At 38.5% G+C, this 23,919-nt stretch overlaps 1 protein-coding gene across 1 annotated transcript in view; it reads right to left on the minus strand.

Moving 5' to 3' along the window:
* The window catches only part of myo3b (myosin IIIB), a 65,631-nt gene extending 44,290 nt beyond the window's left edge, over nucleotides 1-21,341 (minus strand). Inside the window, exons 1-16 of the mRNA XM_034693981.1 lie at nucleotides 21,294-21,341; nucleotides 20,826-21,009; nucleotides 18,085-18,219; nucleotides 16,020-16,124; nucleotides 15,646-15,745; nucleotides 14,928-15,004; nucleotides 14,066-14,211; nucleotides 7,800-7,865; nucleotides 5,197-5,346; nucleotides 2,182-2,266; nucleotides 1,979-2,095; nucleotides 1,118-1,222; nucleotides 812-895; nucleotides 485-687; nucleotides 309-407; nucleotides 104-218 (exon numbers count right to left, since the gene is read on the minus strand). Of these exons, the coding sequence (XP_034549872.1) occupies nucleotides 104-218; nucleotides 309-407; nucleotides 485-687; nucleotides 812-895; nucleotides 1,118-1,222; nucleotides 1,979-2,095; nucleotides 2,182-2,266; nucleotides 5,197-5,346; nucleotides 7,800-7,865; nucleotides 14,066-14,211; nucleotides 14,928-15,004; nucleotides 15,646-15,745; nucleotides 16,020-16,124; nucleotides 18,085-18,219; nucleotides 20,826-20,972 (1,734 nt within the window). The 5' untranslated portion in view covers nucleotides 20,973-21,009; nucleotides 21,294-21,341. The remainder of the gene's footprint in view (nucleotides 1-103; nucleotides 219-308; nucleotides 408-484; nucleotides 688-811; nucleotides 896-1,117; nucleotides 1,223-1,978; nucleotides 2,096-2,181; nucleotides 2,267-5,196; nucleotides 5,347-7,799; nucleotides 7,866-14,065; nucleotides 14,212-14,927; nucleotides 15,005-15,645; nucleotides 15,746-16,019; nucleotides 16,125-18,084; nucleotides 18,220-20,825; nucleotides 21,010-21,293) is intronic.
* Nucleotides 21,342-23,919: the final 2,578 nt, after the last annotated feature.

The raw sequence follows: 23,919 nt of genomic DNA on the forward strand, positions 1-23,919 counted from the left end.
AAAAGTGAAGAAGAAACACAAACATTGAATCTCTCAGATATGCTTCACCAATGCTTAAATGTATTTTCTATTACACTAAATATCTCAGCAGGTATATTCATACCTCTTCTGTGAAGCCGATGTTTCGGAAGCACTCCTGAATAGCGTCAAACTGCTCTTTGTACAGCTTGCTGGAGACAATGTCTTGCACCACTTTGCAGTGCTGGCTGTCAATATACCTGTCGATGCACATTATGACATTATGATAATCAACATAATGTTAATACAGGATTATTATGATCATGTCAAAGTCAAGCTGCTATGCTCACCTGGGAGGTGTCTTGTCAGGCAGCCTGTAAGTCTTCAGCTTGTCTTGATGGTAAAGTCCGGCGTAAATGTAATAAAATATGTGGAAGTTTTTCTCCCCCCTGAAAAGAAACAAACAGAACAGTTAGAGGTATGAAGAAGGGATGGGCCAATCAGATAAAGCATGAGCAGGACGTACGTAGCCTGTTTGATGACCCTCGACTTCTCCAGTAGGTACTCGGATATCTTAGCTCCAATCACTGCTCCAGTAGGAGTGAACTTCATCTCCAGGTATTTCCCAAAACGGCTTGAGTTGTCATTGATAGCTGTGCAGGCGTTTCCAAAGGCCTCTACGAGAGGGTTCACCTGCAAGATCTTCTCCCGCAGTGTCCGATTGTTTGCCTGAAAGAACAAACATGTTTCTTTCTAAAAGTATAATATTATGATAGTGTAAAGACTAAGCAGTATTCAGCACTCAGATTAACACATTTTGATGATGGAGAGAATGACAAAATTGTCACGGTACCTTTCCCAAGAAGGTAAGATGTTGAACAATTAAATGAGCGCTCTCTGTTTTCCCTGCACCGCTCTCCCCACTGATGATGATACACTAAAACAAAGGGACACAAATGAACTTAATAACAATCAAGCAAGGAAGATTCACATATAACTTAAAAATGCATTCTTCTCTTACTAATCTACAGTACATAAACATGTTGCATTTAACCTCTCCCAGATCAGACCTAGCTGGCTTTCCCCCCTCTTGTTTTTCAGTTTTACTATCACAGGGTTGACTGTTGCCATGCGTCTAATGTTTTTTTCTGTAGAGTACCTGGTCTTTGCAGAAAGTCACCATGCTTTGGTAGGCTGCGTCTGCAGTAGCAAAGATATGTGGGGGGTTGTCTGCCCGCTTCACACCATGATACAGCTTAGAGAACTGGGAAAAGACAAATGTATACAGGGCATATGGTGTTCAGATATTTGCAGACAAGGTCATAAACCTGATCTCATTTATGTTTTCAATATATTTTTTCAAATTAGATTTTCACAATTTGATTCCACATATTAGCATGTTAACATTTATTAATGATAGCAGTTGACAAAAACTTCCGCTTCGGCAGGTATTTGGTCATAAACAGAAATCTGAAACAAACTGAGACTTCATTTGATCTGATTATGTTGTTCAAAAGCGATCATCATTTTGGAAAATTCTTGAAAGGATCATGAATGTTTTTATACAATTTCAGAGATATCCATCTAGATTTGTTGTAACATTTTGCCAAAAACAAAGAACTTCACAGGAGCATGAGAAAAAAGTAAGAGGATCAGCTAAATCATGAGCATTCACTCTTTAGGGACTATCATTGTTTGTACAAAATAGTGTGACAATATATAAGGTTTGAGATATTATGTCTTGACATGATTGGTGGACCAGTTGATGGACTTGGCATCATGATGGAAGTAAGCTTAAATTTGAGTGTGTGTGAAGGACATTGTGATTTATATGTCAGGTTTTGAAGTCTTTGTTTTGATTTTTCAAAACTGATCAAACAAAACTAAGAAGACCTCCACATGCAGTTCAGCATAATTATTCAGGTTAGGTTAGTGGCACAACTGGTGGGAAATCAGGCATTACTTCCAGTTGTCGCTAGATAATAACTGGGAACATTAGTGTGACTGGTGCATAACCAACCTGGGGAGAGTAGATGCTGAGATTCTGGAAAGGATTGAGAGCGATGAGGATGTCACCGACATAAGTGTACACTTGCAGCTCATCATACCTCTTCTGGAGGTGGCTGATTATTTTCTCCTACACAGAAAAAGAAACGTATGGCATCAAGAACATTGTACCTTGAAGCGATCGATGCATGATGCGATAAACACATTAAATCTTACCTCATCTAAGTACTCCAGGTTTACCAGATCATCATCGGGACAGCTCTCTATTATGAGGGTTTTACGAGTATTGATCCGGTCGTGCCTGTATAAAAGCCAAGGACATGATAATGCCTGAGAAAGCTGTAAAGTGACCACACAATGAGAAACAGTGTTCTGACTGTGTGGATGTGAGACCCAGTCACTTCCAACGTTTGTGTGGAGCCCTTTAAGCTCTCCCAGGGGACACATCTCCCATTATCACAGGCTGAGATTGCACTTCATCTGTGTTTTGACCTATCACTCTACAATGAGCCCCAGTGGGCAGAGGTCAACACTGAGCCAGCTGGCTCTGAGGGGCTGCCGAAATCCTCAGGGGACACCAGAGAGTGTGTGAAAGAGAGCATGAAAGAGCAGCGCATGTGAGCGCCTCATGCTGTATGTGTCTTTACATGTGTGTAAATATACACTGTTGGCTCCAATGCAATTTTAACAACCAGCTATTGCTATTAAATCTACAGACCAAGGTCTATGATAATCAACACGTTTGGTAGTATCATCAAATCCTTTTCAAAAAAAGAAACAAAAAAGCAGAATGAACCTGAACTTGACTGTCGTGCTGCTGTGGATATCACTAGTACTGGGTTGCATCAGTTATTTTTTAAATGTGTTATTAGATTGGTGCTCAAGTCTTAACTAAGTAGGCAGGTACAATTTAAAACCGTATATTTTTCAGTTGTACCAATAAATATCAAATTATCATGTAAATATGTTATTACTTCAAATGAAAAGCTAATTTAAAGTTAACTTCCATAACTCCAAAGTCACTGTAGCATCAAAAATTGAAGCAGAAATGCCAAGAAATACAGCTTTCTCTGTTCTTATTTAATAGCTGATAGTAAATCATATGAAATATTCCTCCATGGAAAATTAAGCTGAGTGACTTGTATTAATGAAGTTAAGGATGAATGTGAGTTTCTGAATCATGCTAGGCTAACCAGGGCTACGTTTTTTTGGCTAGCTTTTGTGTGTGTGTGTGTGTGTGTGGGGGGGGGGGTAATTTTTTTTTGGTATTATAGTTAGTCTTTTAATGGAGAGCATTTAAATGTTAGCTAAAAAAAAGTGTCAATAGTGAAATTAAAGGATATGAACTCTGACCTTTAGTTCTAAGGGATGATATGTTTACAAGCTAATGCTAGCTTACACAGTTAGCTCCCTTAGCTAGCTTACTGTTACCTGGGCTCTGTACTGAATCTTGATATCAAATTAAGGCCTCACATTAAAGTCTACTTGAGAAAAGTTCATGTAGAGCTTAGTGTTTCAATGAGTGATGAAGAAGACTCTCTTATTATTATAAAAAATCAACAGCATTAAAGACATTTCACCAGTTTCCTAACACCTATTTTGTATTCTAAGCTGAAAATATTCCACAAAAAACTGAACTATTTACTCATTGTTAATATTAGTGAATGTCTATTAATGCTACAGTAAGGGGTCAGTTTTAATTGGATGAAGTATAGAATTTAAACTGTATTTCTCCTGTACAAAATAATTGGCTTGGTGCCACAGAGTAGTAAGGTCTGAAGGTAGTTAAAAACAGGTTTTTTTTGTCTTTCATGGGTATTGCCAAAGGAGATGATAAAAACACAGAAAAAATGGCTTGTCCTTTACACTTAATGTTTCACCTCATTAGTACATTCAAGCTTAAGGAAAAGGCCCAACAATACTTGTCATGACATCTTTCTCAATTCTCAAAGCTGCAAAACAAAAATCTCATCCACAAGATGTATCTATATTCAATAATAATAAGTAATCAATCATATAATGATTGGAGATTTTCAAGCTTCAGGTTAGGAACTGTTTCCTATCCTGCCTTAGTTTTCATTCTGTATTCTGAATATAGTGTAAATGCAATAGTTCAGTAACAAAGTCCCACACTCGATACACGACCCCTCTTAAGTGAGAACTCGTCACCGTGTCCCTTTAGAGGAAGACTCAAGACCTCTCTCCTCTACCTCTCTCCCTCTTTGAACTAAATCACCCTATTCCACCTACGGCAGCTACTTTTAAGTTCTCTATGTCTTTATTCTTATCTGGAGTCATTGTGTGCTGATCTGTGGCATGAGAGACTAAACCAGGCGAGCCCAGTTCTCGCCCTACAAGCTCCTAATCCCATTATCCACTCTCACTGTGGACAGGAATTCGGGATCAGGCTCAGACTCTGCACACTCTCTGGAGTAAACAGAGCTGGCACAACATCAACACTCTCTGTCAAGGGCAGGTTCAGCGAACTCCTTTATAATGAAGATTAAACATTGCCATAGTCAGTATTTCTCTGGTAAATAGCAGCTTTCTGGCTTTCTGTTCTGTCATGCATTGCGATGAGCGTGTATCTGCCAACTATTCATCATGAAACATTTTTGGAAAAAATCTCATGAAATCAGCCTCTCCCTCTCTGAGTGTCTATTAATATATACACTTTTATTCCTAAAAAACATAAGGAACTTTATAGAGACTGCCATTAAAATCTAAAATAGAAAATAACTCTACTTAGCTCACTCATAAACAGAGCTAAAAAGAGGGCAGTGCAGTTCAAATGTCCCTAATTTTCAGAGGGGAATCAATCTTAAAGAGAATATTTACTCCATCATTGGTTTAATCTCATGGGTGGAGATGTACTTTGTACTAAAGACTTCCTTGAAGAATGGTCTCCACTTCAACTGGACTAAATGGCATTTATTAATCTAAGGTTAGTCAGCACAATCACTCCTTCTAAATTAGTCACACTCTCCTAACTTCTCTTTAATCACACACTGTAATGTCCATTACTGAGGCTCATCATCATCATCACCTCTGACTGAAAGGAGATGAGACCCTGCCCCCTACTGGACAGAAATTATATCACAGCCCAGTCGGTGCTGATCTGCTGCAGCTGAACTCTCCACTGATAGCACAGATATGACGCATTCAAAAACATTACTGTGCAATGGCAGTTTTGAAAAATGAAGTCATGCAATGTAGATGGTGGTTACTCACTTGGTTCTGGTTTTGCAGCCCAGTTCTTGCTGCTCCTGGATGAGAACCGCCAACTGCTGCTGGAGAGCCACATCTTTACCATGCTTGATGAAGGGATGCTCCAGGAGGTGGGTCACAGACGGACGTGCCTCGAAGTCTTTTATCAGACATCTTACGATCACAAAGACAGAAAGAAAACATTGCAAACAAACCAAAGCTTCAAATATTATCCACAGTTTTTACATATATCTAGATTAGTTCAAACAGCCCAGGAGAAACTTTACAATCACCTGAACATTGTACAGATTGGGATGAGTACTGACAGATGCTCACACCAGCATGTGTTTTAAGTCTTGGTCACCAATCTGTCCCTCTCTGTCTGAGTATCACATGGTCACTATTACCATGGCCCCCAATTCACAACAAGCCCTGCAATAACAGTACTATCTGTGATGTGCAGTGTTTGCCAATAGGCTATGTTTCTTTGTGATACTGGTCTCCAGCAGCAATTTGGCATTCAGTTAGCTCTGATAAAAAGAGCTGCAAAATATTGACTGTGAAATAACAAACAGCAAAAGGTTAAAAAAAAAACCAACTTTTGTTTTTGACAGTTTTGATAAATTGTGAAAGAAAAACTATAAAATTAGAGGGCTTGAGCTCCCAACCTGAGCTCAACGATCCAAATTTGTACTGTTCAATTACTCGTTCAGCTAAAGGCTGGATTTGTGTGTGTGTTTGTGTGCATGTGCATGTGTGTGTGTGTGAGCAAACCAGCAATTGCAAGCAGAGGCAAGATAGTAGAAAAACACCAATCTAATTCCTACCTCCTAATCTAACTGAATTTCTGTTTCTTTTATCAGTTTGTTCGGCTCTGAAAGTTAATTCCATGAATTCATTAGTGTCAGGACATTAAGCAGAGGTTGCTGCTATTAGAGGGCTGTGCTGCCGGGACGCCGAACGGCAGGCCACTTTGTCACAGGAGTCAGCTCTTTGGCTGCAGAAGTGCAGACACTGGTGATGAATTTATTATCCCAAAAAATACCCCCCCTTTACCACCTCCGTTTCCCCTGTGCACACACACGCGCACGCGCACACACACGCGCACGCGCGCACACACACACACACACACACACACACACACACACACACACATACACACACACACACACACACACACACACACACACACACACACACACACACACACACACACACACACACACACACACAGAGAGAGAGAGAGAGGCCTGACAGGTCTGAAAAGGCTCCACCAACAGCCTGCAAAGCTTGATAACATTGTCCAGACTCCCCACATTGAACTCTTCTGGGCTTTTGTTCATGGAGATTATTCCTGATATGATATCAAACAATCCATTAATCAAGATTAAAGAGCTGCAATCCTCAAAGTATCCAATAAAAAAAATACACCTGTATAAATGATAAAAAGCAACATCACAACTATCTGTGTTTCAAAGGGTAACATTTGCTGACTCTGTCCTGTCCAATCAATAACCACACTGACACAAAAAAAGACCTTAAAGGCAGATGGTGTGTTTGTTTTTTCAATTACTCCCTTTCAGTTATTGCACTTCAACGCTGACCTCAAATATAAATGTTAGCCAGAAAGCGTGCGTACACAAATAGTTCACTGAACAAATTGAATTTTATTTTCTCATTATGGTTCAGACTCACACACCTCTGTGTGGTGATATTAAGGTTGTATATCCTCAACAACCATTACAGGACGAACCCCCCTGACATTATTAGCTCTGCACAGTGGAGGAAATGATAAGTTATCTGGGCCTCAGATAGAACTGATAACTCAGGTGAATTAGTTTGTTCCTCTCTGGCAGATTTACACAAATGAAAGTCAATGAAGAGAAAGACAAGAGGGTTGATAGAATCTGGCAGTAAAATATCAGTTTCAATTCCCACAGTGTTTACATGCACATTCACGCCTGCTGACTTTGTTGTATAGCTGTTTCTGCTGTTAAAATTAGCAGGTCAATAAAAGTTTTATTGTCTCATACCAACTGTTATTATGTAATTACTTTTTTTCTGTGTGCTCCTGTCCGATATAAGCTTCTGATCAAATGAAATAAACCAAGTAAAGTGAATCTTGATCGTGTCACGTGTTGTTTAATGTAGCTTTCAATGTTACGTGTATATTTTAATGAATATTCTTACATGTGTTCATTACTTATCATTAAAAAAAATTATTTTCAAGTGACGTTCAAGAGTCCAAATGTCAAGTTTTGGTTATATATTTTTTTGTTTGTCATAATTAAGTAAATGCAAAACAATTAACTTCAACTTACTGTATGAATACAAGCTAAAGGATTGGAGTACATAATTATGTAAACATGAATGCAGATCTTTCCTCCAGCTCCATCTCTAAGCATTCAAACTCTATCTTATATCTGCACCTGAAATGTCATGTGATTATCCATCAACCAAACAAACAACATCTACAATAAAAAAACAGAATCAGAGAAATATTTTAACCAGGCTCTTCTTGGAGCATAAAATATGGCTGTATAAACTAAACAATCCCTCGGGGAAATAAATGCTTTGCAAAAACAATGAGGACAGAGGTTGAGAGGTTGTAAATAGAGGACACTTACTGGCCGATGAAATGGCTAAAACTCCTGCACCATTGACCTGGGATTCGTAATGTAGGGGAAGGATTTCTGAAACAAAATCACACATACAAATGTTAGTAAACAGTGGCTTTATGGAAAGCATTCAAATCCCATCATGATCATCATTTCAAATACAACTCTTGAGGCTTGTCTCCTGTGTTAGCTAACAGATGCAGGGCAGGCAGAGTGTGACCATTTCACTCCTGTGAGAGTTTTTTTGGTCAGAGGATGAGCTGGTTGGGGTCCAGGTCTGTGGCAGCTGCAGAAAAAAAGTGACAAATGATAACAGCCCCTCCACTGTCTGGCAGCAAGCATCTGCCATCGGGAGCAAAAGTTATGGGAGCTAGTTATACCTCTGTCAGCAGCATTTACGGAGGCCATCTATAATGAGGATAATACTTCTCAAGTGAGCACGATGACAGGAGGCAGGTCTCTATGAGAAGCCAAGGCTGGACAGGCCTTAGTACAGTCGACTTCACAGGAAGCTGACGGCTGGAGGGTGAGCTGTTTGTCAGAGTCATGTAAACAGTGACAGACTTGGTTCAGATTTGGATTAACTCGGGTAATTATTAGTACGTGTCTAGAATATGAGATCTCTGGAGTAACAGAAGAAAATGATGCAAGAATTTAAATTTGAAAATGGTTGCATTTTGTTCAACACTAACAAACAAGATGCAGATGAAGTTACAAAAGACAATGACAACATTTTTTTCCATTTCCTAACATATTTCTTTTTGGGGTAAAAAAAAATCTGTCATTTTCCTTAGCCCTAACTTAGCCGAGTCTTTGATAAGGAGTCAGGCAGGCAATCCTTTCTAAAGTGCAGATCAAAGCCAGTAACTGACTGCTTCAATGCAACCTCTAATATGCGCCTGAAGACACGTTCTCGCCTTGATGTTGTAGCACACTGCTTATACATTACAAAGTCAATATAGCAGCGCACGGTTGATAACACTGTCAAGCGTGCTCATTGTGCTTAGCAAATTCAGGCAGCTTTTTTTTCTCCTCCAGTATTTGTGAGAGTGCTGGCTCATATTGTAAACACAAATGGCTTATTCAAATCTAGGTCCACTGTGAGCGCGTACTGTCAGACGCTCCTCACAGTGGATTGAGGCAAAATCTCAGAGGTGTCAACAGCACTTGATGGCTGTAACTAAGCCATGAAGGAAGACAAAAATCAGGCCAAGTGCAATATTTGAATAAGATACTTCTTATGCAGAATGTTTAAATCCTCAGTTTCCCATATGATGTGTAAGGATTTTTTTTCCTGCTACATTTTATCTAACATTGTCAGAGCTCCCTTTAGACCTACTCAAAACAGTTCTATGTAAAATTTTAATCTATTTGAATGTATCATAGCGTCACCCTATTAAAATAATGGCTTATGTAATTTTTTTGGCCTAAATCATCTCTTGATGATTCTGGCCACCTCTGGTAAAATCGCCTTAACCCTTAGTTGAAAGGATTATGCTCTTTATGCCCTATAGGACAATGGCCTATGTCAAGAGGGTGACTTAGGCCATTTTATTCTTGTCCTAAGTGAAAATTTTTGATTCTTTAGGATAAAATGTCTGACTTTGGCATTTTAAAAAGCTTTCATGATGGCTCTGCTTCAAGAAGCAACAGAATCTACCTTCAGTCGATGAAACATGTGATGCTGTCGAGTGTCATCACTTCTTTGACAATTTGCCACATAGTTAGGCAAATCAAGATGAAGGGGAATGAAGATTCAGGGGATAAACTGAATAGCACTGGGATAGGTACAAAAACCCAGCAAAGAAGAACTGGGGAGAGGGACATGCCTCCTCAGCATTTGATTGACCTCACATTTGTTCAATTTAGATTAGAGTTATTTATGTTTTGAGTTTGCTTTATGGAATTAAAGGACAGTTAATATTCAGGTTTCAAAAAGTTGTCAGAACTGGATGTTGGAAATGGGTTAAGTTCAATAAAAACCCAGCAAAGAAGACTTGGAGAAGTGAGGAAAGGGACTGCCTCCTGACCAATTTGATTTACCTGACATTTGTTTAATTTAACTCAGGGTAATTTTAGTTTTGAGTTTGCCCTATGGAATGAAAGGGCAGTTTAAGCCAGGTTTAAAGTTGCTTAAGTCACACTAGAATGTTCGAAAATTGGCCTAAGTCACTTTATTCTTTAATGTTACATGATTGACACACAACGTTCTATGTATGTCAACAGTCATCCACTGTCAAGGCCTTTTTGATTGAAATGATTAATAAATATCATATGCTCTGCATTTGGTTAGGTTTTTTGTGTTTTCCAAAAAACTTTAAAAAATCACTTAGGCCATTATTTTAATAGGGTGACGATAGAGTAATGATATTCTCATGATATTGGGATAGAACAAGGTGAGCAGAGGAATCAAAACTACATTCAAAACTCATACCAACTGTTAAATGTTAATGTATTTCCTTCCATGAAAGACGCTCATTTGATCTATTATCAGAAAAGTGTTCCCAGAAGCAGAAACACAATGGCCTTTGAACAGGCTTAACAGAGGATGACTACAAGAGTCCAAAATAAAGACTTATTCAGCGAGTAGACCTCCTGCTTAAAATTTCAGCTCATCCATCACTGCAGTCAGAGCACCAGCACTTCTTTGCAAATACAGGCATGAAAAAGAAGAAGTGCGAATACATTTATCATGTCTCTGGTGGCCACATCGCCAAATACTGCAGTCCTGGGCACCAGACAGGGCAGTGAAATAACAGCATCAGAGATGAAGGCTCTTACTCCTGATCTGAAAATCATCCAACCAGACAATGATCTCCTGTCAGGGGTCAAGACTACACCCAAGTCTAATAATGGGCAATGTGTAACATTAAGATGTATCCTTAGTCTTTTAAAACTTAAAATGTAGCAAAGAAAATCCCAGATGATTGAGTTCTTGAAATGATGGATTGAGAGAAAGTTTCTTGAGAGAAAAACTGTCAGGATGCTCAAAATTCTAAATCAGCCCTGACAGCCGTATGAGAAAATAATCAATCATGATCATCCAGAAGTAACTTATTCAACTTTAGCTGAAACATAGAGATATTCAGAACAATGAGTCTGTCAAACGCTTCCAGATAAAAGGAGCCATAGATCTATTGAAAGCAAATGTGCACACATCTTCAAATATTAGCCACAAAGCTAGCTCTGGATCTAGTATTAGCACTGGTGATCAGCTGGTTGGGCCACCTTTTGGGTATTGACCACTTATATGCATTTAAATATCCCCAAAAATCATAAAGTTATAGAACTGCCGTTTCACTTTGAACAAAGATTCACTGTCCCCAGAAGATGAATCGTGGCTTTAGGCTGTATAGTGATCACTGGACTCCTAGCTCTCAGTCCTCTAGCTAAGATGTGATTTGAAAATAAAATTGCTCCCTCACCTCAGTGCTTCTGCATCAGTTGCATGTCCTGTAAAATGACCCTAAATTACCTCTGCAACCCGGTCGGCATTGCCACCTTCAAAGATCCAAGCTCCATTTATACAAGTTACAGGTTTCCAAATAATAATCTGTTCAGTAATTCCTAAAATGTAATTAATGTGGCATTTATTTAAACAAACAAACAATAAATGAAGATATTAATAAATATCCTTCAACACAGGCAATACATAACTCCCTCACCTTTTGCTGTAGCTACTCCACAGATTTTAACCCATGCCTTTCCCATGAGGAGTTGTCTCTAACCAGCACACTGATCTGTATTTCTCTCTTTGGGACTCATGATTTGATTCGCCTTTGTTGCCTCTGAAAAGCCATCATTTACCTTTGTCATCCACCCTGCTCGTTCACCCATACAGCTCCTCATACTGTTAAATATGTGGTCAATATGTACTGGGATCTAGCTGAAAAAAAAACTCAACCTTGGATGCCTTTTTCATCTGCCTCTCACCTTTACAACATTCAACACATGCTTTGATGTGACTTTACATGGACACTGTTCCTGAAATGTGTTGAGATCACTGATGCAAGCAATTAACCTTCCTGCATATTAAATATCACAGACCATCTTTGTGTTGAGTGTCTGTAATTAATTTTGCAGTTGATGATTTTACAACTTTCACCTCTGATATGCTCCATTACCTCCTCCCATGCTCACCATGGACATCACATATCATCCCCATCATGCTGTAACATACTGTGTTTATTTCTAATCATAAAAAAGATCAAATTCATAACAGCCTTTGATTTCACTTACAGCATCTGAAGCTACAAAAATAAAATACAGCATGATCTTCTTGGGATTTTATGCACTGAGCCACATTATGTCACAAGTCATCAAGTATTAGATGTTTCTGAAGCACAAACAGACCACGCACCAAGGTGACCCTAATTCATGGAGCTCATCAGCATCCCCTCTGACAGATATCAGAGCTCCTCTTATCGTTTATAGCCTGCTGGGATCAGAATCATTTCCACCTGTGCAGGTTTTTTTTAAGCACAACCAAAGCTGTGACATAATGTCTATCTGCTGCCGGTCCCTGTAGGCAGAGTGCTGATAGCATTGAGTGTTTATTTGGTTCTTTCCAGGAGCCATTAAATCTTCAGCTTTGCAAGAGTGAACAGTTCAGGGAGAACTTAAAGAAAAGAAACAAAACAGGAACAGGAGGGTTATAACAAAAAATAGGGCTGGAAATATCATGCTTGAATGTACTTTTTCTCACACACTGAGTATTGTCTGTCTTATATTCCTGCATTTAGAAAGGCGGAGGAATGATAAGGTGTTTGAATCACACAAGATTAACTACATGACAGTGAACCCTTTAGCTTGGAAACACATTACCGTGTGCACCTGTAAAATATCAGGATGATCAAAATGCTCATTGCATGTTTTAGTGCTTGCATTGTTACATAAAACATATAAAACCCAAGGACAATCCTTCAGAAAAAGCTCCTCTGGTGTTGTGCTTTGTGACGTGTTAAATAGAAAAAAAAGAATTCCTGAACTTTGCAATCATCAAAACCTGCTACGATGAATCTCTTTGATTTCAACATGAATCACTTTCACCGCCACAAAACACCGGAAGGTGAAACACATTTCCCTATTTCAGGAGCCATTCATTCTGTAGTCATAATTTACACCACGTTTGCGTGTGACTTTTGGCCTGCCGTGCAGCAGCGGTGAGAAAATATATTTGAGATAAATGACATGTTAACAGGATCATGTCATGGTTCAGCACATTTGCTGTGATTTATACCCCAAACACCGAGCCTTTCAGGTCCCAATTCACACCAAAAAGGGCAAAATGTGTATTTTGATTGGAAAGAGATGGAGGAATGTCAGCTTAAGACAAATGTCTAATTCTCTTAATGTCCTAGTTATCCCCAAAGTCATAGTCTTCGAAATCTTCTCTATTGAAATAGGGTTGGACATTGATAAGAGAAATGCACATGCTCCCTCTTTTTATGGCTGCTATTTGTTGAGGAGAAGTGCTTTCTTCTTGACAAAAACTACTCATCCATCCGACGTTGCTCTTTCAGAAATTTACCAAACAAACCTTCCCTTAGACGTGTTATGATGTGCATATTAGGGTAAAACTTCAGTCTTAATTAGTGCCATTCATTTTAGCATGGTGTCCACACTCTTGTAATTATTTTATATTCTGGCTGAATTTGGTGCTGATGAAACGCTCCATAATTCCCGCCATCCGTGTTCCTCCTCTGGCTTGGCAGGGAGGAGATAACATTGTGACGGGGAGGAGGTGACAGCCTCATCTCAATGTGAATGGAGCTAATCACCAATGCAAATTGCAATCAGAAGGGCATATCTCCACCTAACTGAGAGATAATTGCGTGATTGTGCTGATAACAAAAGGTCAACCGTGTGTAGCCACTAAGCTCTCAAATGATCATCAGACACACACACCGTCTCCAGCAGTGAATATTTTTACAGACTGAATCACTGCATTAATTTTAAGGCCAAACACTACAAGATTTTTTATGTTGATGAAGATTTGAAACACTGATTATTCAGCAGATGCTGCTTTCCAGATTGGAAACATGATAATGAAATGACAACAAGGCATTTAGATCAAACCAGTTATGTCCAGTTTAACTACACACCATAAATTTCAAGCGCTAAAAAAAAAGAATTCACATGGAAATCCACTGTAGTTTTTTCATCCTCTACTGTCAAATTCAGTTTGCCATTGTCTCCCTGACAAGGAGTGTTTGGTGTGTCATTTTGTGTGCAGCCTCCAGCTGTGTGGCAGGAGTGCCCTCTAGTGGACTCACCGTGGGATCTTGAAGAGGGCTTTAACTGGATGCATTTCAGCCAGCGGGGGATCTCCATCTGCCAGCTCGATGGCTGTGATGCCAAGGGACCACACATCACAGCGTGCATCGTAGGAGTAGTCATACTGCTGTTCACAGGCGATAACCTGGTGACATAACACTGTGGTGACCAACTGAACAGCTCGTTTTGAATGTTAATAACCATGAGATACAGTTTATTTACGCTTAAATCTGCAAGCAAGGTGACACTATTATGGTTTTTCTTCAACATTGTGTGCATTTCTCTTGAGCTAAGCACTTTATAGAAAATCAACTTTAGAACATTTAATGTTAATTTTAAGAAAATGTGGTCCAAAATGATCATAAAAATACATTTTATGTCCCTGTTATAGCACTCGCTTTCTTTCAGCCTTAAATCTGAGTTACACAGGTCTACTTTTATGGACCATTTAAACACTGAAATGTAGGCGGCTTCCGTTGCCAGTGAAGTGAGTCTCCCTTTTCCACAGTTAATAATTATAACTGACACTACATTTTACAGCTGAGTTTATTCTAATTGCCCCTGAGGTCCCTCCCTACCAGCCCAATCATTGCACCTCATTTCTGCCAAAGAGTAAGCGGTTGGGGCCTCAGACTCCCAGCTATTAACCTTGAGGAGACCTCCAGAGCTGCACCCGTGGAGGAGAATACACAATGACAAAAGGGGGAGTCACACAGAAATAACTGAGCCTTCTCCTTTTCTCTTTGTTGCATTAATAAGACACTCTGTACATGAAAACTGTCACATAAGCACTAAAACGTGAGGTGTTTTTATGCACTATAACAGATGAAAATGTGAGTAAATTTGAGCAAAGTCTCTGACCTCAGGAGCCATCCAAAACGGGGTCCCAACTGATGTGTTCCTCCGCAACCGTGCACTGGTGAGTTGAGCTGAAACACCTGAGAAAATATAAAAATAACATTCAATATCTTCTTATAAATAATAATTAAGATTAGAGTGTTTATCAGTTTGAAGTTGATAAGAACAAGAATACAATTTATAAAAATGACTATCAATAACACCTAGCATATAATTTAGTGTGGCAACCTGCCAAGCAGTAATAATAGTGGGCTATAATCGTTTCAAATTATGTAGGACAGATTTTTATCAGCATGAGTCCACTTCATCTCCATGACACAGAGGACATAAACATGCCTAGGGGTGACTCCAAGTCATTTGCCATAACAGCTTTCTTTTAATATGCAAAGGACCAAATAACGCAATTTAAATGAGCAATAATAGCCCGAGGTTAAGGCTACGGTCCATGAAATAAAAAGATGTTGTGGTGAGCATGGGACCAAAGTGTGGAGCACGTAAAATGGTTTATCTTGTGCTTGTGTTCGCCTTCACAAACACTTTTGCAAGAACGTGCTTCTTACACTACCCATAGATCTGTCAAAAAACAAACAGGACTCATTTATCTAAGAATGCACTACAAAAAAAGAAGTAGAGCTGAGAGACGATACGCAGTCCTTAATGCATTTCTCTCTTTCTATTAAATCCATGAATTGGTCAAATTGCCTCTTTCAAAGATCATTACCAAAGTCGACCAGTTTGACTCCTCCCTCAGTTGTCAGGAGGATATTGTTGCCTTTGACGTCACGATGGATAATCCGGTTGTTGTGCAAATGCTGGAGACCCTTTTAAGTTAGAGGACAAAAACACAAGGTGCACAGAGTGAATCACAATCTTATTATTTCTCATTTGTCATTAGAATTAATGGGAATAGATTGCATTCAAAGCTGAGCTGTACAATCTACATTAAAAAAACTCCCACAGCTGTTCAGAGGGAGAGACATACATTACTGCCTGCCACACTCCCCCTGCTGAAAATAAATCCTCAGCACGCTCTCTGCATGTTTGCATCCTATCACCCCCTATACACATTAGCAGCTTTGCAGCGGGCCGTCTTACCAAGAGGGCACTGTATAAGATGTATGAGATAACGGGCTCCTGCAGACGCTGGCCTCGGATGAGCAGGCCTTTGATGAGTTCTGTGACAGAGCCGCCGTTGCACAGCTGGGTGGGAGACAGAGAAACGAGAGTGACTCGTCCATCACTCACCACTCGAGATTATGATTCATGGGAAGAGCTAGCCCACACAAACACACAAGCAAGAGGGAGCAATGCAGAATCACACGTGGCAGCATAATAGCATCAACATTTATGTAGGTGGGTTGCTTAACACACTTGAGGCCTTCTTTCATGCTACTTGAGCATTAGAAAGAGCTTTAAATGTGTTTGGCAGCACAGACACAAATTGCAGAATTTGGATGACAGTGACACGAAATTGGCTCAAGGTATCGCATGGAATATTGAGGGTAAAAAACACTTATTCTCATCAAAACACTCTGAATGTGTTCTGCAGGCCTTATTAAGTGCTAAAGGTTTTCTTCCTCGTAACACGTTTCCATAGTCAGTTTATTTTGTTTCAATTTTGGTCTGAAGGGAGTTGTTTTACCTGTCCCTCTGATGTGGTTTATATTTGACACTGTAGTAACACAACTATTAACTGCTAGAAGCAGCTGTATGTTTCCACATCAAACAAAGTAATATGGTAGTTTGGAAGCTCTACATTTCTGAAGTTGTCTTATTACATCCTTACTAACCGCAAGTCCCTTAAAGAAGCCTGCAGCCAATCTCTGAAGCAACTTTGACTAGACTATGTGGACATAGCTAGCTCACTACCTAACTAGCTGTGCCTGTGCAGAGGGATTTAAATCCTTGTTGGACGCACGGAAAACTAGCATGAATGCACACCACACACTACCACCGACTTTAATATGGTGATTAACTAAGAGAAATTCCCAGGTTTGGGATTACACTAGCAAAACATTGTAAAATTTCACAGACTATCTTTGTCATTTTAACAAAAATGATCAACTCAACTCAACTTTTTTTATATAGCACCTTTCATACATATAAATATGTTGCCCAAATTGCTTCACAGAATAAAAGAGAGACAGAAAACAACAGCAATGGTAAAATTATAAAAGGCATGATTATAAATAAAATACTTAAAATAAAATAAAATCAATAAAGTAAAAATTAATAAAATAAGTAATAGCGGAAAGGAAAGTTAAAAAATAAGGTAGCGTTAACAAGATCAGATGAATACAAGAAACAAATAGATAAATAAATAATTTAATAAGATGAATAAATGTTAAAGCAATGATTCAAATAATAATGACTCAAATAAAAATAATAATACAGTCTAGGCCCAAAAATAAATTACTCCAAATTAAAAGCTAGATTCAGAAGGTAAGTCTTAAGTTTACTTTTAAAAACATCCAGAGAGCTCACTGTTCTGATGTCCAGAGGCAGAGTTCCAAAGCTTAGGGGTGTAAAAACAGAAAGCTCTCTGGCCGGTGCTTGTGTGAGACACACAAGGAACATTTAAAAAGGAAATGCTCATTCTCTTTCCTACCAAGAGTTAGCTAGAGGAAGGAGATTATTATGAACATCGTCTCTTTATATTTACCGCTGAAACCTGGCAGGTTTGCCTAGCATAGGCATAGGCATACCTAGCCAAGGCCATATCCAGCATTTTTCAACTGTCGTTTATATATGGCATAAACAACCAAATATAAATCATTAACTAGTGGGTTTTAATGTTTTAATCAATGAAAGCTTAAAAGAAGAGAAAACAGGTAAAAAGAGCAAGGGTATGTTTATACTCCTTATGCTACGCTAGCCTTAGCTTCCTAATGTACAGGTATCATTGTAGCAACACCTTGTGGTGCGTTCAATTTGTTCCACTTAAGTCAACAAGACGCCCTTTGAAGTCAGAATTCAGACTTGGAAACTCAGAGAATATTTGATTTAATGTAAAATTTAAAGGTAGTGAAAGTATTCAAACTGACTCCCAGTTGACATTAAAATACTAAACTACAAAGTCTACTTTACAGGAAAAGACAACTCTGGGAAAACAGTACATCATATCTCAGGGCTGCGTTGATACAAAGACAAAAGAGCTCACCTCAAGTACCAGCCATAGTTGTCCCCCTGATAAGTTGTCTGACTTGTAGAACATGCCATAAAACTTCACTACATTTGGGTGGTTGGAAAGGGACCTTAAGATGTTGTACTCCGCCTCAATCTCCTCATCCACATCCTTCCAAAAGACAACAGAACCAATCAAAGTTATTAAGCAGAGCTACCAGATATGCTTCTATGCAAATGAATAGCAAACACAAGTGTACTCTGCACAGTGTAATACAATTCATAATGATGCCTTAATATTTCAGGTTGTGTTTAATTTTACACTCCACCATAAAACCAAGTAATAGGTTGACTATAATTAGACTCCTCGAGACAGGGTTATAAACTCTGTTACAAAGGAAGGGACAGCCAAGGTGCTAAACTATTTCTGGAAGTGCTTTTCTATCAAAGTAAATCTCAGAGGAAGGAAAGAACTGCAGTCAGAGAGGCTAAATTTCTCTTCCTGGATGTCTGAGTGATAGTGTCAGCAGTCTAATCAAGGAGAGGGATGAGAGAGGAGGCAGCTTCATCTTCCTGGCCATCAGGGGAGCATTGTGGTGAATGGTGGTGCCAGGATGGGGATTGTTCCATTGACACAATCACAGGCAGCTTCAAACCAAGTCTCACCAGCACAATGCGGTGCCAATGCAGTCTACTGAGTCCTTATCAAACAGACAAATGAACAAATATACTGAGAGGAAACAGCCAACACAGGAGCTACATTTTCAGGAAAGGGTTTGTTAGACTTAACATGACAGGTAATAAATGAAAAAGGGAGACATTGATATATATCACTATAGCAAGTACAACTGCATCAAGATGGAGAGGAGGAAAAAGTACAGACAACTTACTCTGTTTGAATGGCTTGTGTGCTGAGACAAGTCACATAGTTATAAAGAAAACACAAGGGTTTAGTTTTTGATTTTTTCCTGTCACAGCACTGAGTTTTTGTGGTTATGAAATAACTGACAGCAACAGTAGTGGGGTATTTCACCTTTATCACTAACAAATGAAACTTGCAGTGTAAGAAGGCATGGAGAATTTTATTTGAATCAGAAAAATATAAGGCCACCAGAGCAATAAACTATCATTATTGCAGCAAACGATCTGGTTTTAAATGAACATCTTTAGAAACTGTGTGCAAATATGTTATCCTATAACACTTGTATGTACATTGGTACCTATTTATCCACCATGTTGTTTTGAGGTAAAGGCAAACCACTGAAGTTGAGCTGAGTTGTTAACTGTTCACCATTTTAGTCTGCTATTATTTGGTAGATGCTCTAAACACAAATATAATCTGCTGCCAGTTGATACCTGATCAAAATGTCAAGGAAAACCCGTCTTAGAGCGGTAGATATATTTTGGCTTAGGTCAGGCATGTCCAAAGTACGGCCCGGGGGCCAATCGCAGCCCAAGGTCCATTTATTTATGGCCCCAAGCTTGCATCTTAAAATGTTATATTTATAGCAAAGAAATTAATCACATTCTGAATCATCTGTACATTGGCAGTTTCTTTTAAGCACACAAACAAAACTAAAGTCACTCCAGAAACATCTCAAAAAGCTTCATATGGACTACATGTATAAAGCCAAAGCACTGGGAATTCTGTAAGACTGCAATAAAAAAATAAAATTAAAATTATTGTTTATCATATTTGAAGATGTTCTTTATGAACACTAAAAGTTCAAAAGACACAAAAGAGGAAACAAGACAAGATCAAAATTATGAAATTGTGCAGAAAAGGCAAATTTTGGTGCATAAAAAAATGTTCAGAATGCAGAAAAACAATATTTTTTTTCTAAAAATGTCATCTGCTGGTCAGAAATGTCTTACAAACAACATGAAATAGAAGTGTGATGAAATCCAGAACGTGATCCTGCGATAGAAAAACAATGATACAATATTTTTCCCACATTGCCCGACCCTAATGGAAAACATTTTCCTCCAGAAGAAGATAAAAGTTTTCTAATGTTTACGTGGCTTGTGAAGAACTGAGGGCTACCGAGTTACTGATTTATTGAGAAAAAAAAAGTTAAATAATTGTTATCAGGTAGAGATTTCATATATAACTTTTATGATTACCAAGTCTCAGTAGGAGCCACTGGCCCTGAGGTATTCTGACAACTTCAAATGTGGCCCTCTGAAAAAAGTTTGGACACCACTGGCCTAGGTGGTGGATCGAAGGATTGGGTCTTGTTGTCATGCTCTTGGCATGGCTATAAATATTGCTGCTACACTGTTGTACATATCACAAAATATAGAAACCTTGATCTAATCTTTGCTCTTTTATCTAAGTTCAATTATTGAGGGTATTTCTTATCTAAGCCTCTAAAGATTCATCTTTCATTAGACGGCTAAAATATGAAGACAAAGGTAATCTCAGAAACTCTTGTTGATGGGTCACAAGTAGGTTTAAGTTTAATGGAACTAAAAAATCAAAAGGATGGAAACCACTTAATTAACTTAGCAGTGAATGGGGCCAGATCATTTGCAGTTAGTTGTTCAAACAGCTTGTGAGGTCTGCAAAATGATGGTTATCAAGCTGACAAGCCAAGTGTGAAATGCAGCTGTTTCAAGTGAACCATTTCTTTGCACACTGGTAACAAAACTCAGAGCAGGAACAGTATATTTCTGCAAATCAACATTTAACAGACATGTACGTTTTTTAAACGTTAGGTTGCATGTAGTCATTTTGAGTTTTTGCAAAAGGTAAACATAGTTCAAGAAGTTACTCACATTGATCGGGTCCAGCACTTTTACTGCAGCCTGGCTCCCATCCTTCTTGTTGGTCACTCTGTAGACTTTGCCATACGTTCCTTTCCCAATGGTCTCTACTATATCCCAGTTCCCTGATGGGTCATCTAAGCTTTCCATACCTATCATGCTGGACTTGTAGGGATACAGTCCATATAGTGACCTCCTGGAAAAAAACGCAATCTGAGATTTAAAATTATGGGTAGACTAGTATTAAGAAGCTTTCATAACGCAGATAAAACCAACCAAAGAAATGAATTTGTAATAAAATTACTCATGTTGACATTGAAACCTAGAAATTGAGAGACATGTTTACTTTTTCTAACCAAGGCCAATAAAAAGAAAGCTTTTTGTGAATAACTGAAACATTGAGCCTAACAGGAAACACTTTCATACAAAATAATGAGCCACCAGAAAGAAGCAAGTAATTAAAAAAGAAAAAGTATTAACCGTATAGAGCTGTATATATGGCACAGAGCAGTACATCAGTTCCCACAGGCCTTCTCATTCAGCTCAGTGAAATGACTTTAAGTGCCAAGGGAGCCACTTAACAGGTTTAACGCTGAAGAAATCAAAGCAAAAAGCAGTCCTGACAGCTGGAGGTGGAGACGACAGCACTCTACTTACATGGCAAGTGTTATTTTCTTGTGATTCATCAGCGCTGGGAAAAAATACAACTAAAAAGTCTCGTGATCATAATATACCAGCTCCAGTAGCTACAGCAATCGCTTCCTCAAGAGGATGGGCAACAAGTAGCATTTCACACAGACACTGAATTAGCCCTCTCTACGGGGAACTTGACACTAGCCACTAAGAAGTGCAATCTCCTCAGGATCAATTGGATTGGACAGAGATTAACTTGACAAGTGCCGCCCTGAATGAGCGTTGAACCTGCATAACACCTTCTAACAAACTGATTATATGTGGAGAGAATTACAAAATGATTTGCATTCAGACTATACTATGATAAGGACTTTTGATCATATAATCAATATAAGAACTGTCATGAATCATCTTTAAAGTCTAAAAATTATGTTTCTGTGATCAAATAAAAAGACCAACAGTGCAAACCAATTAGTGTCAAAGCAGCGGAGAGGGAGTAGCATGATATATAGGGAAACATGCATCCTACTTTTGGAAAAATGACACATATTCTAGATAACAAATGATGGAGAGGAATGTTTGTGTGCCATCTCACGACTGTTCCACTTGTCATAAATGTTATGCATCAGAGAGGGTGAGCGACCCTGAGGGAGGAATGTAATCGAGGAGGGGATCGGAAAACTAATGCGAGACAACATGAATGATGTTTAACCTGCTGGTGAACGTGAGACAGATTTATGAATTGTTGTGCAGGCAGGTTGAGCGATGGAAAAGATATTAGATAGATGTACCGCTTTACTGCGGAAACATTCAAAAAGGAAGCACCCAGATCAGACTGATATCCTTCACTGTGTCCTTCAGGGAGAAACATGGGGTACGAGCAGAAGCTAAAGCACCTTTTGTATACGTGTTTTTATAACACAGTTACACAACACTTACACAAGCTAGCTACTGAAACTCTAGATGCAGGGGCGTGTCCAAGTGTAGCAGGGATAGCATAGGCCACCTTGATATGGCAACCTTTGGTGCCACCCAAAAAAAACGACTGAACAGCTAAAACAGACTGCGAGTAGCTTTTCTTATGTTGCATTTCCTTATGTTAGCCCCCAAAAACAGACTGTCTTATGTGCCGGTGTGACTTTTATTACGGATTTTATGGTCCAGCTTTACTTTTAACTTTTTTTATTGAGTTATCCATATCATATATTTCCATTTATCATAATACATTTTATTCGCAGCACACATTGCTGGTAAACATATATATATATATATATATATATATATATATATATATATATATATATATATATATATATATATATATATATATATATATATATATATATATATATATATATATATATATATATATATAAAACAAACATAGAACAGCTGCTGCAGCATTTAAGGTTTCCATTTCCCTTCCATGCCCCACCCTGTCCCACCCATAGACTGTAAATAAAAAGGTCCCACCACATCCCACCCAGCCCTTGTTATAATAACAACAATAAATAAACACAAAACAAAGGGAAAAAAAGGAATTAAAATTGAAATTAAATTTGGAAAATAAAATACAATTAAATTAAATAACAATAAAAAAAATTAGAAACTAAAAAATAATTAAAATTAAATTTAAAAAAAAATTAAAAAGAAAGAAAGAAATTATTCTACTCTGCTATTGTTCATCTCTATTTAGAGGGACTTGTGAGCTGTCATGATATTCTAAAAAGGGGGTCCAAGTCTTACTAAAATTGTGTAAGGAGTCTTTCAAGGTGTATTTTATTTTTTCAAGTTTAAGAAAATACATGGTGTCTCTGATCCATCTAGTGAAGCTGGGAGGTGATTGCGCTTTCCAGGAAAGCCTAGCTATTAAGGAGGTGAACGCTATTACTGCATGAGCGTTTCTTTTAAGTAAAGGGATCTCCTGGCTGTATCCAAATATGGTCCATCTTATACTTGAGTCTTTAAAAAGTAAACATGGAAGATGCATACGTTGCCACTCTGTTGAGTTAAAGTTAAAGAATCAAACACAGGGAAATAACATTACATGATACTAAATTGTTAGTTATTAAAGTAGATATGATCAGTGGAGGCAGCAATGGTGTTCATATGTTTGTGACGTGTACACATACTTAATGCCACGCTTGCAGGTGAGTGCCCCAGCTGAGCCACCCTGATCAAAACAGCCTGGACACGCCCCTGCTTGGATGTATTATAATACTTTCTTTATGTAGTGCTTTTCAAAACAAGTTACAAAGCACTTGACATATGATTAGCGGGAAGGCAGCAATTGCTAAAATATAAAAAAACCATCAAAACAACAAACCATAAAATCAACTAAAAGATAACATAGTGAGTTTTCAAAAGTGACTTAAGAGATGTCGGTGTGTTAGCTTCCCAATTCACGTCGGGCAGGTCATTCTGCAACTTAGGGGCCCAAACAGAAAAGGCTCAGTCACCTTTAGCTTGACAT

The sequence above is a fragment of the Notolabrus celidotus genome, chromosome 10 (assembly GCF_009762535.1).
Source record: "Notolabrus celidotus isolate fNotCel1 chromosome 10, fNotCel1.pri, whole genome shotgun sequence".
NCBI lineage: Eukaryota > Metazoa > Chordata > Actinopteri > Labriformes > Labridae > Notolabrus > Notolabrus celidotus.